At 37.0% G+C, this 16,243-nt stretch overlaps 1 protein-coding gene across 4 annotated transcripts in view; it reads right to left on the bottom strand.

Annotated features, from left to right (window-relative positions):
• Wdr17 (WD repeat domain 17) overlaps positions 1 to 16,243 on the bottom strand; it is an 85,193-nt gene that overhangs the window by 27,559 nt on the left and 41,391 nt on the right. For 2 of the 4 annotated variants that reach the window (XM_042054969.1, XM_038327016.1), the window contains 6 exons: positions 15,759 to 15,927; positions 14,351 to 14,442; positions 10,776 to 10,858; positions 6,110 to 6,196; positions 2,274 to 2,438; positions 435 to 637 (listed from right to left, as the gene is read on the bottom strand). In XM_042054969.1, coding sequence (XP_041910903.1) covers positions 435 to 637; positions 2,274 to 2,438; positions 6,110 to 6,196; positions 10,776 to 10,858; positions 14,351 to 14,442; positions 15,759 to 15,927 — 799 coding nt within the window. The remainder of the gene's footprint in view (positions 1 to 434; positions 638 to 2,273; positions 2,439 to 6,109; positions 6,197 to 10,775; positions 10,859 to 14,350; positions 14,443 to 15,758; positions 15,928 to 16,243) is intronic. The other 2 variants (XM_038327017.1, XM_038327018.1) reach the window with 1 other exon arrangement.

Genomic DNA, 16,243 nt, shown 5'->3' with positions numbered 1-16,243 from the left:
GTAAGCCAAATAAACCCGTTCCTCCCCAACTTGCATTCTGATCATGGTGTTTTATCCCAGCAATAGAAACCCTAACTAATATAGTAGATAAGTTGTATCTATGCTATTATTAATTTCATATTCTGTAATTTCCTCTGACAAGGGAAGTGACAAAATCCCACCTGCATGTGTACATATATTTGCACATAGTATGTATGTACATAGAAACATTCCTGCAGAATGAGCTTCACATGCTCTTGAGTGTCATCTTAATAATCTTTGGCCATCTTTTGGCGATTCTAATAGTTTTATTTTAAAAAAAAGATGTGTTTTCTCCAATAAGAAATAATGTCATTTCAAGATGGAATGTTGTGACTTATTTAAAAATACTGCATTGCTCAAAAAATAAGCATCATAATTACAACAAAATAATAAATACATTGAAAAAATTTTACCATATACATCTGCACCATGATCATACACAGTGTCTAGGCAAACTCCATCTCGAGTATCCCACACTTTGATAGTATAGTCCCAGCTTCCAGATATTAGTAGGTACGGAATCTCTGTATTCCACATTAATCCCCTTACAGGTGCAGTGTGTCCACTGAGAATGTTTATACAAGCATCTTGAGTATAATCCCAGATTCGAATAGAGCTGAAAGACAGTTTTATGTCTACATTATAATTTATACCAAATATTAACATTGTCTTATTAGAACACAATGCTTATTTCTTAACATATTTAAAAAGAATTTTATGGGATTGGAGAGAAGGCTAGTAAGCTAAGACCAATAGATTCTCTTTTGGAAGATATGGTTTCAATTCTCAGCACTCACAAGGGGGCTCATAACCATGTGCAACTCTAGTTCCAGGGGATTGAATGCCCTCTTCTGCCCTCCTTGAGCACTAAACATGTACAAGGTGCACAGAGGCAAGCAAAGCAACTATGTGTGTAAAACAATAAAAATTATAAAAGCATTTTATGTACAAGACTTGTGAATTTTCTCTTTACACTGACATAAATGAATATATTAGAGTTGTCTATTCTAACATAGTTTTTCATTTTACTGGATACCAAATGCAGTGTTTTAGAATTTTTAAAAACAATTTTTGTTATTATTTTTATCAGTTCATTTTTATTTTTATTTTTTTTTATTTTTGTTTGGGGAGAGAGAAGAAGAGAGGGAACATGATGGAGGAGCTGTGAAAGGAGAAGGAAAATGATTAAAGTACATTATATAAAAATTTTAATCAAAAGAAGAAAAGATAATCTTTCAGAATTTATATGAATAAGAAAGGAATTAGTATGAACCAGCAGCTCTAAAAAGACTTACTAGATTACCCAGGACAATGTTTAAAAGTTAAAGATGCATTAGAAATGTATAAATGTCATCTATGCTAAGGTTACTACATGGGAGTAAACAACCTGAATTTAGTAAAGGCTTATACTTGTCATTAAAATGAAAATAGCACGTCTTTACAGATTAAATTTTAGAAAATTATGAGATGACACAATTTTCCATGCAAAATACAATTTAGATATTGAACTCTATGCTGAGAGACTGGAATAGTCTCATGAATAAAAGTATATACAACTTCAAACAATAATCATACTAAAATTCATATTGCAAATGATTTCTCCTAGTTAGTTGGAATTTAATCCAAAAAAGCAAAGGTGAAAATCCTCAGCTATCCAATAAGAATCTAGAGGTAATATGCACTATGACTTTAATTTGTACAAATAAAATTATTGTTAACATAATTTTATCTTCAAATAGTGATTAAACAAATTATAATCTCAAAAGTAAAAGAAAAATACACAATATTTCAGAAACTCTTGCCAATAGAAAAAAGTGTAAAATTGTTCTCATCTCCAATGTTTCGCTTTAAGCTAAATTTTATAGTCAGTTTTTATTCCAGTTTATACAAGAATACAAATGTTTTCTACATTAAACATGAAAATGTTATAAATTATCTCAATTTATAAATATTTACTTCAGATCTTTTTAATTTTATAATCATTTTTCTATGAATGTTCTTGTTAAGCTAGAAATGAGCATTCACATTGAGGAAAATAAATAAGACAATTAAAATCAAGAGTACAGCAGCAGTGTGAACAGGATAGGATTTAGTTTAGTGTTCAGAACTTGTTTTGACTCCTTATTAGTTGTCTGCATCTTCAGTGCTTATTTCAAATCTCTTCATAAATTGTTATTACAACATACGCATACCTGGGAAACTGTAAGTTTATGATCTAAAGTACAAGAATATTAGAATCCAAAAATACATACCCATCATCAGAACCACTGCAGAGAATTCCTTCCCTCAGAGGAGACCACTTAACATGGAAGACTCGTGCTGTGTGCCCACTAAGCACCTTCAGCGGCTGGCTAGAGCTAGTGGCCACATAGAAGATCCGGACGTTTTTGTCTTCACAGCCAGTGGCTATCATGTCTCTGAAATGCCACCGCTGAATGTTAAAATACGACAATCAAAGATTAACTACCACTATCAATTTTTAAAGTCTGTCACAGTTCTAATTACTACAGATGTTCTTCTTGCTCCCTTGATATAAAACATATTAGCTATAATTACACAGCTGCTCATTTGTAGAAACTGAATAGTTGTGTAGTTTCATTCTCAGTCTTCATTTTTCATTGGCTGATTTTGCGTGTCCTTCATTATAGACCCGAGTTGACTTTCAGCATCTCAGGCTTAAAGTGTCTTATGCTTCTTAAACAGTACCTTTTCATCTATTTTGTCTTCCGATGGTCCCACATGGTGAGTAATGAGATTTGTCTACTTACTGCTTACCCAATTATTATGATACACAATAGACCTTTTTTATCTATTTGTGGAATATTCCACCTATGGTTGAACATAGATAATATCTACCTGGTTCTCAGTACAAAAACTAATTTTTAAATTTTTATTTTTATCCTTAATTTGAAATTTTATACATGTATACAATGTCTATTGTTATAGTTCCCACTTCCTCAACCTCCCTCCTTCTCCCAGGATCTACCCCTCCCAACTCCACATCTCGCTAACCAATTTTGTGTAGAAATGAAATAGAAATAAAATGTATCTCCTAAAGAGAGTGTTTGATGGTCTTCTGGATTCTTTTTACTTTCTAAGGAATAAGACCAGGAGGAGACTGGATCTTTCATGTATATCTAAAATGTTGCTGTCTCTAAGACTATACAATACCGATTGTCTTCCAAGATTTAATGAATTTTTTTATGCTTAAAGAAAGAGCTTGCATTTTTGTCCTACAATCAGTGAGATAATATTCAGGAATTTAACCCCCCAAAATGGTGTGTGCAGCTCTGTGTTTCTTTTTGTTCTCTGTACTGGGTTAGAAGCTCTAGGGTCTCACATGTTCTGGGCAAGCCTTTACCTCTGGGAGGGATCTCCGGTTCCCAGACCTGTGTTTTAAATATTCAACCTGACCAGAGTATAACAAATATGACTGGTGCTGGATATTCAATCACATAGTGAAGCCCGAGTTTGTACTTGTGTGAATTAAATAAAATCAATCTTGGGTCAGGAGGCCGAGTTAGCAAATAGTTGATAGAAAGTAATCATAGAGAGCCAGAGAAGTCTGGAAGATGATAGAGAGATGTGAAGAAAGAAGGGAGGGACTTTGTGTGGAATGGGCTTTAATTTTTGGAAGGAAGGGAAGGGCCATCTCTTTTTCAGATAAGCAGGCAAAGAGAAAAGGTCAGCTAGTTGCTACCTCTCTGAGCTAGCAGGTTTTCCACCTAGCTTCTGGCTCCCAAATTTTATTGATAAATAAAATGAGGGAGATTTAATTACAATTATTTTTTGGTGGCAGCCACAGAGCTGGTGCCTGTGAGAACAAAATTCCCAGCAGGTTGCAGCCTGAGCAGCTGGGCCACTGGCACAGAAGCAGGACCTTCAGAGCCACAGGTACTGGCTGAACGGCAGCCGACTAAAGCCGTAGCCTGTGTTCTGACGGAAAACAACAGGTGACGGAGAAAAGGCAGACATCATAAGACATGCAACTTCTGAAAGGACTTCGAAGGAATCCAAACCCAACCCTATAAATACCCAAACTGCATAATATCTAGAAAGGGCATGTTGGGATATAAATATTCAGCAATAACCATAGGTCATGAGGAATTGAGTCAGACTGTATTCAGCAATAGTCCAGCTGTAAAAAAACTGCTTAGTCCCAACCTGCTACTTCCTGGTAGTGTGTGTGTGTGTGTGTGTGTGTGTGTGTGTGTGTGTGTGTGTGTGGCCCCAAGCCCTCTAAATGTGATTCACCTTCATCCCATGGAAAGGTTGGGCCCCTTGCAATTTCAATACAGTAGTCTCAGCCCGTTGAGACTGATTCTGCTTCTCTGCTTCACTTTTCTTCCAAGTATAACCAGCATTGGTGGTTATGATAGGGCGTGAAATGATAGGGCATGGAAAACACCACCACCACCAAAGCCTCCTGCATGGCAACCTTTGTTATCAATGATTGTTAGTCTTCAAGACAAGAAATGCAGGGGAATGTCAGCCTGGTCATCAGCTAATTTTGTATATCAGCTAGTTATATGCTAATAAATTCTGTTACTGACTGGAGCATACCTACTGGAAGAAACACAGATCTATTATTTTGTATTGTATATTATTTGTTTCAGGAAGCATGTTTTTAATATTTAATTATGTTTTCCATATTTAGTACAGGGAAGCATAAGAGAATTCATGGTGTTTTTGACAATATCTACAGATAGCTTCCATTTAAAACACACTACTTATACCCTATAAAAAAAGCTTTTAAGCAAAATTATTTGAAATGCAGTCAGTTGGAGGTCCAATTTTACTGGAATTTTACTTGTGTTTAATTTTACATGGAAGTTGATTTTTACAGGATAAGTAGTTCTCATGCAAGCCTGTCTTTCAAATCCACCCACTGCAGTTCTACATCGTGGGAAATTATGCAATGCAGAGGCTGTCGACCATGCTGGGGGAGGTAGAAAGTCAATGCAGAACTGCTTAGATCCTTAAAGAAATTAGAAAAAGAACCATGTTTGTCTAAGAGTCACACATTGAATAGGCCCCCTTCTAATTTTTATTAGTTTTATTAGCAGTGTGTTTTTCTCCAGTGTATCATAAAATGATTTCGAAGATGGTAAATTGTATTCTTAATTCATATAAGAAAGCACCATGGTGCTAGGAAAATTCCTGGGAGTCTGCATGGATGACCCCAGCTAAGAATCCCAGCAATAGTGAAGAGGGTGCCTGAACTGACCTTCCCCTATCATCAGATTGATGACTACCCTAATTGTCATCAGAGGACCTCCATCTAATAACTGATGGAAGCAGATACAGAGATCTGCAGCCAAGTTCTGGGCTGAGCTCTTGGAGTCCAGTCAAAAAGAGGGAGGGGCAATTATATGAGTAAGGGGATTCAAGATTATGATGGGGAATCCCACAGAGACAGCTGACCAACCCAAACTAGTGGGAGCTCATGGACTCTGGACTGACAGTTGGGGAGCCTGTATGGGACCAAACTAGGCCTTCTGAATGTGGATGACAGTTGTGTTTTGTCTGTTTGTGGAGCCACAGGCAGTGGGACCAGGATTTATCCCTGGTGCATGAGTTGGCATGAACCCAATCTCTATGGTGGAATGACTTGTTTAGCCTTAATGCTGAGGGGAGAGGCTTGGTCCTGCCTCAATTTGATATGCCAGACTTAGTTGTCTTCCCACTGTAGGCTTTACCCTCTCTAAGGAATGGGTGATATGGGGAGGAGGGGAGGAGCAGGAGGAGGAGTGAAAGGGTTAACTGTGGTTGGTGTGTAAAATGAATAAAAAAAAGAAAGGAAGGAAGGAAGAAGAATAAAGAAAGAAAGGAAGGAAGGAAGGGAGAGAGAGGGGGGAGAGGGAGAGAGAAAGGAATGAAGGAAGGAACGAAGAAAGAAAGGAAGAGAAGAGAAGAGAAAGTACCATGGACTACAAAGAGCCAAAACAAATAGGCAGTTACAACGCTCCTCATCTTCCAGAAAAAGAAAGTAATATCCAAGGAGAATATGTATTATCTATAGGAGTAGCTTTAAAGTTCTATTTCTAATCTCTCAAATACAATTATTATTTAGGGAAAAAGAACTTACTTGTTGTTTTGGCTCCAGTCGCAACCAAACACTGCAGCTGGGTGTTTGTACTTGTGTAGAAGTTTACCGTCAATTGTTCGGATGATACTAAAATTAGGTAAACAAAGTCATAATTGCCACTTTCAAAGGTCAGTATTCTAAGATAAAAGCCATCTCTGAAATTGCAAAGAACATTTAAAGGAAAAAGAGGTGCTAGGTGTGGGGGCACAGGAGACAGGGGGATATAGACGTCTATGAGTTCAAGGCTAACCTGGTCTTTATAAAAAGGTCAGTGAAGGTTATACAGAGAGACCCGGAAACACACACACACACTCACACACACACACACACACATGAGTCAACCATGATAAGCTTAATAGAAACAGATCAGCCAAAGGAAATTCTTCCCACCATTATCACCTGCCACAGTAGGACTCAGCCATGGATAAATTTAATGGAGTCTGAGTCTCAGTAGTTTACCCTGAGGCAATACCTGCTTGCAGGAAGGACCACAAACTGAGATTACCCAAGCACCACCAAAGAACAGACCATCCAAAGGAAATTCCTAATGTTCCAAACTATGTAGATAGGATCACCTTCCAGCACACACTCACTAGGACACCCCTAGACAAATGTCAGCCAATCAGGGGGTCCTGAACCTTAGAAATCCCTTACCCTCCACATTTACTACTATAAAAACCCAACTCACACTGAACTCGGGACTCTCCCATTATTCCAATACATTGGACACAAAGAGAGACCGAGTTTGAAAACTTGTATAAAATAAAGGCTCTTTGCTTTTATATATGGGACTCAGTCTCCTTGTTGGTTATTGGAGGACTTCGTGGATCTAGACATAACAACACACACACACACACACACACAAATGATGATACGAATTACAAATCTACTTCACATAATATGAATTACCACAATCCATTTAGATCAAATTATAGGTGATCACTGATTCAGAAGCTATTTGGTTGGAAAGATTTCTTAATTATAGAAAAATATAATTTCAAGTACTACCAGCTATGCTATAACAGATATATTAGATTTTCAGCTTGAAATTTAAGTGCTCAAAATTTATTTTGCTTGCACATTCACAAAGTACATTCAATGCACTATTTCACCAAGATCGAAACTTACATTACAGTATTTTCCCTGGTGTATATTTAGTAATGCAACTTAAGTTCAGAGATCCTTAATACAGAAAAATGTCCTTTATAATTTGATAACAGGAAATAATCTCTGTTAGCTTATTTTATTATTGTCACAATATAAGTGCTATTGATTCTCCTGGAGATTAACCTCTTTGGAAGATGCTTTTATTTTATTTTATTTTTAAAGAAAATAAACTTTCCTTTTTCATTTCACATAACAATCCCAGTTCCCACTCTCTCCCCTCCTCTTATTCCCCTTATATCCCCCAACCCACTCTCCATCCAATCCCGAGAGAGGGCAAGACACATTGCTCCGAGGAAGGACCAAGGCCTTCCCTACTGTAGCCAGGCTAAGTAAGGAATCTATCCAAAGAAAATGGGTTCCAAAAGCCAGTACAAGTAGCAGGGACAAGTCTTCGTGCCACTGCCAGTGGCCCTGAAGTCTGCTCTATCCATACAACTGTCACCCACATTCAGAGGGGCTAACTTGGTCCTATGCTAGTTCCTTCCTTCTTTGGCTAGAGTTGGTGGGCTCACATTAGCTCAGGTAAGCTTCTTCAGGGAGGGTCCCCATCATGATGTTGACCTCTTTGTCCATATTCTCACTCCCTCCACTCTTCCACTAGACTTTGGATTCTCAGTCGAGTGTGCCACTGCAGGTCTCTGCCCTGGTCTCCATCAGTTGCTGGATGAAGGTTGTATGGTGATATTTAAGATAGGCATCAATCTGAATACATGGCAAGACCAGTTTTTCCACCCTCTTCTCTATTGCTTAGGATCTTTAGTTGGAGTCATCCTGTGGATTTCTGGGAATTTTTCTAGTGTCAGGTTTTTGCTAGCCCCATAACAGCTCCCTTAACCAAAATAACTCTTTCCTTGTTCTCTGTCTCTGTCCTTCCCTCTTCTTGACTACCCGTTTCCCTCAATTTCTCCCCCACCCTTATGCTCCCAATTTTGTCAGGAGATCTTGTCTATTTTGACTTTCCTGGTGGATCTATATATGTTTCTCTCAGGGTTCTTGTAGGTTTAGCTAGAGCAATAGGACAACAAGGAGACCAAGGGCATACAAATTGGAAAGGAAGACATCAAACTTTTGCTATTTGCAGATGATATAATAATAATAATATACTTAAGTGACCCCAAAAATTCTACCAGGGAACTCCTACAACTGATAAGTACCTTCAGTAATATGACAGGATTAACTAAAAAAATCAGTAGCCCTTCTATATACAAATGATAAAGAAGCTGAGAAAAAATGAGAGAAACATCACCCTTTACAATAGCCAGAAACATCATACTATATCTTGGGGTAATACTAACCAAAGAAGTGAAAGACCTGTTTGACAAGAAATTTAAGTCTTTGAAGAAAGAAATTGAAGAAGATATCAGAAAATGGAAAGATCTCCAATGCTTTTGGATAGATAGGATTAACATAATAAAAATGGCAATCCTACCAAAAACAATCTATAGATTCAATGCAATCCCCATCAAAATCCCAACACAATTCTTCACAGACCATGAAAAAACAATACTCAACTTCATATGGAATAACAAAAACATAGCCAAAACAATCCTCTACTATAAAGGAACTTCTGGAGGCATCACCATCCGTGATATCAAGCTCTGTTATAGAACCACAGCAAGGAAAACAACTTGGTATTGGCATAAAAACAGAGACGTTGACCAATGGAATCAAATTGAAGACCTGGATATTAATCCACACACCTATGAACACCTGACTTTTGACAAAGAAGCTAAAATGGAAGATGCTTCTGAACTGCATTAGGCTTGTCAAAACTTTGCAGGTGCTTGCACATTGGGGATGACTGATGCTCACAAATGAAGCTAAATAATGTCCTGAAGACACGTGGTGAAGTTAGTTGTGGATTCTTTAGTTTTAAAAATCTTAAGCATGTCTTTTAGACTTTAGTAAATACCAATTATCAACTCACTCTCTAAGGAGGAAAGCCACTAATGGTGGCTTGTTAAGCATGCTTTTGTTTACCTCTGTTCTTTTTCTTCCAGTTCTAATTTTCTAAATGAGGGTGAAAAAAATTGGACTTTGTACAGCAAAATCTAATGAAGATAAGTTTCCCCACGCTCAGTGAGCAACCCTCAATGATGACTTCATGCCTAATACAAGGTAGCATTGACTTTAACCATGGTAATTATTTCTGTATGGGTTTTTACTTGAAAATTCTCTTTTTCCTGGGACTTGTAAGAAGTAAGAAAGCATGTATGTCTGAAACACAGTGCAATCAGCTCCAGGGGAGGGCCTTTTCACTTTACTGTCATATTCCTATTTTCAACAGTATGGAGCCTGAGAAATGTGGGCCCATTTCCACCTTTTCTGAGGGTCAGAGAGTTTGGAGGATGCATACAATTGCTTGGTTCTTTTAACATTAAAATAGCTCATTCTAGTAAGTCCATGCTATCCTGACAGGTGGTCAGGATACGCAAATGTACTTCTGCCCCTTCTTTTCTAACTATGAGGTCACCTAGGGAAGGGCTGCCTTCAGCATACATGACCTAGAACACCTTGGCTACCTAGACTATAGAATGTTAGTGATTTGCAGTCCCAGAGTGATAAAGTGATTTACTGTGTGACTTATCCTTTGTATCAAGTTAATAAAGTCTTTTGTTGTCTCCCCCAATTACATTGGGTATAAAATCTGTGGAAAAATAAACGAGGGTGATTTCACGATTTCAGTCACTGGAATGCCATCCCGATAGTTTATATGGCTTTTGTCCTGATATATTTTTTAGGCCTCTTCATATTCTTTACTTATATTTCCAAAATTCCCACGCCCCTACCCTGGCAAGAAGTGATTTTGTTGAGGCCGTTCCTTGACACACAGCTTTCATCCTTTTGTAAATAGTGGAATCTGTAAATCTGGGAGTATTTATATTACTTAGTGTCTCTTAAATTTTCTGCGAAATTGAGTACTTAAAAGACAGTTCATTTTTTCTGTTTAATGTTTTCATTTAGAAGGCAATTTCTCTGCCAGCCATGGTGACACACACTTAGAATCCCAAACTTGAAAGGTAGGAGCAGGAGAATCAGAAGTTCAAGGTCATCCTCAGCCACCCAGAGTTGAAGGCCAGCCTAAGCTTTAAAAGACCCTGTTTCAAGCCAGGCGGTGGTAGCACATGCCTTTAAATCCCAGCACTCGGGAGGCAGAGGCAGGCGGATCTCTGTGAGTTCAAGGCCAGCCTGGTCTACAAGAGCTAGTTCCAGGACAGGCTTTAAAAAAAGCTACAGAGAAACCCTGTCTCGAAAAAAAAAAAAATACCCTGTTTCAAAAAAAAATAAATTCTATATTTTGTTCATTTTGTATTTTGAAAAGGATTTGTACTGTATTTTTCTTTAGCAATGATATATCACACTAGTACAGCATGTGCCTATGTGGGGATTTAAATAAAATTTATAATGGTTCATTGTACAAACAAAAATATACAGCTGAGATGACTGAAGGTGTCCTTTCTAGACAGATTAGCTTCATACTATCAGAAATAGTACTTACCAAAAACCATCACCACTGCAGGTTGCTATTCGTTTAGAATCTTTATGACTCCAGGCAATGTAGAATATTCCATTTTTTCCATGCTTGAAAAAAAATACAACAGTTGTCAGTAAAAGTTAATTAACCCCTCTTAAAAGTTTAGTTAATTCAAGGAATAATTTTTATTAGTAACTTATTCTAGGTGATATCAACATAAATATTAATGTCAATGACAGAAATCTGAATATATATATCTTATATGTATGATATAAATACACAAAATTTTTATTTCTGTGTATGGTGTGCATGATAAGTGTATGTTCATATATGTGCATGTATGCCATGACAAGTGTTGGGAGCAGTGAACCCCCAGATCCTGAATTTCTTGTAAACAATTTGTTTTCCCTTGATCTGAGTGCCTACAGCTGCTCTGAGCACGAGACCCTAAGGAGTTCCTGATGGCAGGGGAATGGTTTCTGGTGTGTTTGGCTGGGGCATGGCTATCTCTATATAAGCTGTCCCTGGACATAATAAAGGCGGCATTCTTGCGGCATTTTGGCATCAAGGATGACCTGTGTCTCTCTCTCTGTCTCTCTTTCTGTGTTTCAATCTCCAGCCCCTTGTCAGGTTCACGAATGGTATGGTGGCACATAGAGTACAGAAGGGCATCATGCGCCACAGACAAGTATACCGTTTTTCATGCACATGCACAAAACCCATGTTCTCCACTTTTGCAAGCAGTTTATTTACTTGGACTTCTCCCCAATTTTAGGTTCAAAGTGCCCCCCCCCCAAGTAGTAGTGCTGCTGGCCATGTCCTAAATGACAGTGTAGGCTCAGCTCAGCCTGGACTCTGATTGGATAAACAGAATAGCTACTAAAAGTCAGCATTCCTGGAAATCTCGCAAAGTGGGCTTCCATTTGTCAGGAGAAGCCATTACTTCCCTTATCCGCCTCTGCAGCTGACCACATCCTGCAAGGAGAACTCTAGCTCCCTGTTAGCTCAGACAAGTCCACAACAGATCAAACTCCTACAACTTGCTCCATTCTGTCCCACTCCCACTACTCTGTCTCCTAGGCTGTTCCAGTTTACAGGCCCCTCCTCCACACACCCTGTCTTTTATCATCTGGTAAGGCTCTCCCTGCAGTTTTGATAATCTCTTTGTCTTCTGGAAGATAGCCCGACAGTTTGAATTCCCCAATAAACCTTTCTTTCTACTCATGGAGTGGTCTACTTTGATGGTCTCACCAGGTCCTCCTCAGAACCTGAATACACATTTTAAGAATATATAAAGGAGTGACGACTCTTTAAGTAAGCATAAAATAGGCTCTTGTTTTGTTGTATACAAAGTTAAAAGTTGAAGTTGTCCTTTTTGGCCATCCATAGGATCCAGATTGACTATCTGTCCCTTTGAAGTTCATCATATGATTGCTGATATTCAGCTTCTTGCATTCAAACACAGATAATGTATAAAGAATGATGATGATGTCTAAGGTATAATGTTAGTATGTTGCTCTAGCTTCAAAGGCTTATTTTCATTAAGATAACTGGAAAATGTCTAGGACTGGGAAAGACCTAAGAAGTATAGTTACCGCTCACACAAGGAGAATTTTTAAAGCACATGGAATGTATATCTTTATCAGCTGTGTGAGGAGGAAATAAAAGCTGCAACCAACCCATTCCCAGATTGTAATCAAACTTTCTTTGTTTCATGAACTTCTTAAATAATGGCTGCAATTAGAGTAAAGCCAAAAAAATCTTAACCTCCATTGTAAGGTTGATTTACAAGAACATATTCTCAAACTGTTAAGACAATTTTCAGTGGTTTTTATTTCTTTGAAGAGCCACAGAAGGTTAATTTGTACAAGTGAATTAAAAATGGGACTAGTCCCTCTATATTTGTAAAGTGCATATACACATTTTAAAAATGTTATAAGATTATTCATTTTGTTTGTAGATATTATAGAGCTCTAATGGCATTAAGGATAGATACCACTTTCATACCCAGCTACTTCTAAAATCAAGATCTCAAACTTTGAGATCTTTGATTTCTGGTCAGAAAATGGGATCTGAATATCTCTGGACCTGGGTGCATACATGACATTCTATCTGAATAGCTCGAAGAACCTAAGATTTCTGTCTTCGCAGAGGCTTTCTTGGAAAGATAAAAGACATACCATTGCCTTTTTCCATAAGAGATAATTTCACATTACCTAATGATCATCTATACAAGAAAACACCCCTTTGGAAAACTATCTGTTCTATAGACTCTAAGAAAGCCTACTTAAACAGGTAAGTGGACACAAGACCTTCAGGAAGCTTAGAGGAAGGCCATAGAGAAGTCCTGGTTACAATGTTATCTATATTTCTGTCTTTCAGGCATGTAATCCTTTCCAGTGGATACCAGAAAACATCCTATGATTTCTTTTAAAAAATATTGAGAACCTCTCTGAACAGTGTCACTTCAGAAGTCACCAAAATCATCCATATGGTTATTGTTAAGGCATGGAGATATGACATTCTCTCATGAAAAACCCTCACCTAATTATCGAGAATATTGTACTTTCCTTAAATATGTGTCTCTTTCTTCCTTAATTACCATACTTAAATCTATGTTGAAATAATACACACATAGAGACTTCAATTTGTTTCAGCCTTACTGGCAGCAGATTATCTGTGACGAGACATCTCAGCGTGTAGCTTTGCTTCTCAATCCTACTAACAGGACAGTTGTAGAGCTTGTCATAGAATAATAGAATTTTTACAGAGATCAGAGCCATTGTGGAGTCCAACTTCATCATTTTGTATGTGAAGAAACAGTGTTATAACAATAAACTGAGTCTATATCAAGCAATACTGCTAACAGGACCACGTCTTGTAATAAAGCTATTTCTTCAGTGAGGCCATTGCCATCATAAGCCATTTTTGTTGACCTACCTTGGTTCATATGTCTGGAAACAAAGTACGTATAATTCAGTGATGGCCAGGTCTACACTAAGGTTAATGAGGCCATTAATACTTCCTCCTAGAAAAAGTGACTAAGTCCTCCTCACTCCTGCCTTAGATGCATATGTCTCAGAGGCTATGAGAGTATACAAAGGAGGTAGATGGACTAGGGAAGGGTCTTTGGTGACATTTAGAGGAGGAAACTTCTCAGTGGTGTACCTATTTTGAGTGATACTTGCTCTTTACATAACCACGATAAATCCCAAAGGTTCACAGGCTGGACTTAATTGGAATTCTGTTTTGGATGTTCAAGCAGATTTCAAAGTTTAGAGAATGTGATTTTATAGAAAATGTCACAACAACAGGTAATATTTTAGGAATTCTAAGTTAGTCTTCTAACCATTATTTATTATTTGCTTAGATTTCGTAAAAAGTATAACTTAAAATTCTTTGGAATCTATGTGCATTTGAGATAATTTTTTCTAAATTCAGTTGTAATTCTCAAATTCATCCTGGATCCGCAGTAGTTCCTTGTAGTTTCTTCTAGTTGGGAAAGCATACATCCCATTATAGTGTTACTCAGTGAGATGAAACATTTACATGATGTGTAGCAAAACATAATGCGATTCGACAGCAATAAGTTATCTTACCTCATTAAATCGCTGTATCATTTTGCCCTTTTGAACATCCCAAATAAAAGCACCATTTCGGGAAGTTGCACCCGCAATGCAATCGGAATCACCTTAGGACACAAGTGGTCAGAGATTACACATTTAATATTTTGTACCAATGTGATTCTCTTTTAAAATGTAATTTCTGATCAGGTGGTTGCAGCACATGCCTTTAATCCCAGCACTCAGGAGGCAGAGATAGGTGGATCTCTGTGAGTTCCAGGACAGTCTGGTTTACAGAGCAAGTTCAAGGATAGGCTCCAAAGCCAGAGAAGTCCTATCTTGAAAAAAAACAAAAACCAAACCAAACATAACAAGACAAAATTCTAAAAATGTAAGACTTTAAATTTATTTAAGAATTATAGTTGATAATTTTTTTATTTCTGTGGGGAGGGGCATGTGTATGCTTTGGAACTTGGAGGGAGGTTTGTAGGAATTGGTTCTCCCAGTCTATAGTGCAGGTACCTGGAGATTCAGCTCAGGCCACTGGGCTTGGCAATAAACTCTGTTACCCAAAGAGCCACCACACTGGACCCATAGTTGACAATATTTATAAAGGAAATTTTGTAAAGTATAATTATAAAAATGTCATCAATGTGTCAACTATGAAAGAGAACAAATCAATGAATATATTGGCTATATAACTTAAATAGTTACATGGTCAATTTATTTAGTCTATATACCTCCTACTAAATTTTTGGGACAAATATCTGATAACATCTTGAGATCAATAAAAAATTCAAAATAGAAGTTGAAAAGACAGGAATGGTTCTATTATCAAGCCAAGTACTATAGGCCAAATCTGCCAAGTTATCAGTTGCTTCTAAGTACCACCTGAATGTATAATTAGTTTACTATCTATATTTTCTAACTATTAAGTAATATTTATTGATTAGGAAAATAAATTTGTAAGGTGATAATGTTAAAAAAATCAGTTGAAAATACAAACATTACTTCTTTTTAAAAAAATGAAAAAATACGCAAAAATTAAACCACTGCCTAGAAGTTTTTATTTTCACAAATCTGAATCACAGGAAAAATTTTCAGAAAAAATTTTATCATGTAAAATCAATTAATCTTTAAAGGCAGAGTTCTACAAATACAGCCCAAATTAGATAATATTCAAATTATCTATATTTACTGTAAGTTTTCTATGTGACTGTTATTGTAATAGCCCAGGAATCAAAGTTCTTTTGCAGGTGAGCTATGTTACAGCCTTACATCTCACAGATGTAATAATAATAATAATTATAATAATAAATGTTGCTATTAATTTGCCTCTTACAGCCTTTGGAACAAGATTAAATCTGGATGAAGAAGATAAATTTGAATAAAATCAGGAAAGTCACTTGATTTCACTCTGAATTTTAATAAAAGGAAGTCTTACCTGGAGCCCATGAAAGAGCAAAAATGACCCCTTCATTACCAGGAGACGTATACAGGGCTGTTAAGGTGTTTATATCCCAGACTTTGATAGTGCCATCATATGAAGCTGTTGCTAAAAGATTTGGATCACCGGGTTTGAATTTACAGTCAAATATAGTTTCCACATGGCCCTAGAATTCATTAATTTTTTTTAAAAAAATCACATATGAAGGAACCACTTATTAATAAAGCACAATACATAGTAAAATTTACACATGTACAGTAACAAGAACATACATAAGGAGACAATTTCCACTATTTATACTTAAGATATTTTTTCCTGTGCCTGCACTTTCAAATTTCAGCTTTGGAAACCTGAAACCTCACATGGCAAAATCAAATATTTCTTGTCTCTTTGTGCCAAAAGGAAAGGATATGTCTGAGAGGGAAAAAAATAGATTTTTTCTTCATTTCAAAGCCTTGTTTTGAAGTGAGACAGCAACCAGA

Source organism: Arvicola amphibius, chromosome 4 (assembly GCF_903992535.2).
Source record: "Arvicola amphibius chromosome 4, mArvAmp1.2, whole genome shotgun sequence".
Taxonomy (NCBI): Eukaryota; Metazoa; Chordata; class Mammalia; order Rodentia; family Cricetidae; genus Arvicola; species Arvicola amphibius.
Note: the sequence above shows the minus strand (reverse complement) of the source record. Positions and strands in the feature narration are given on the sequence as shown.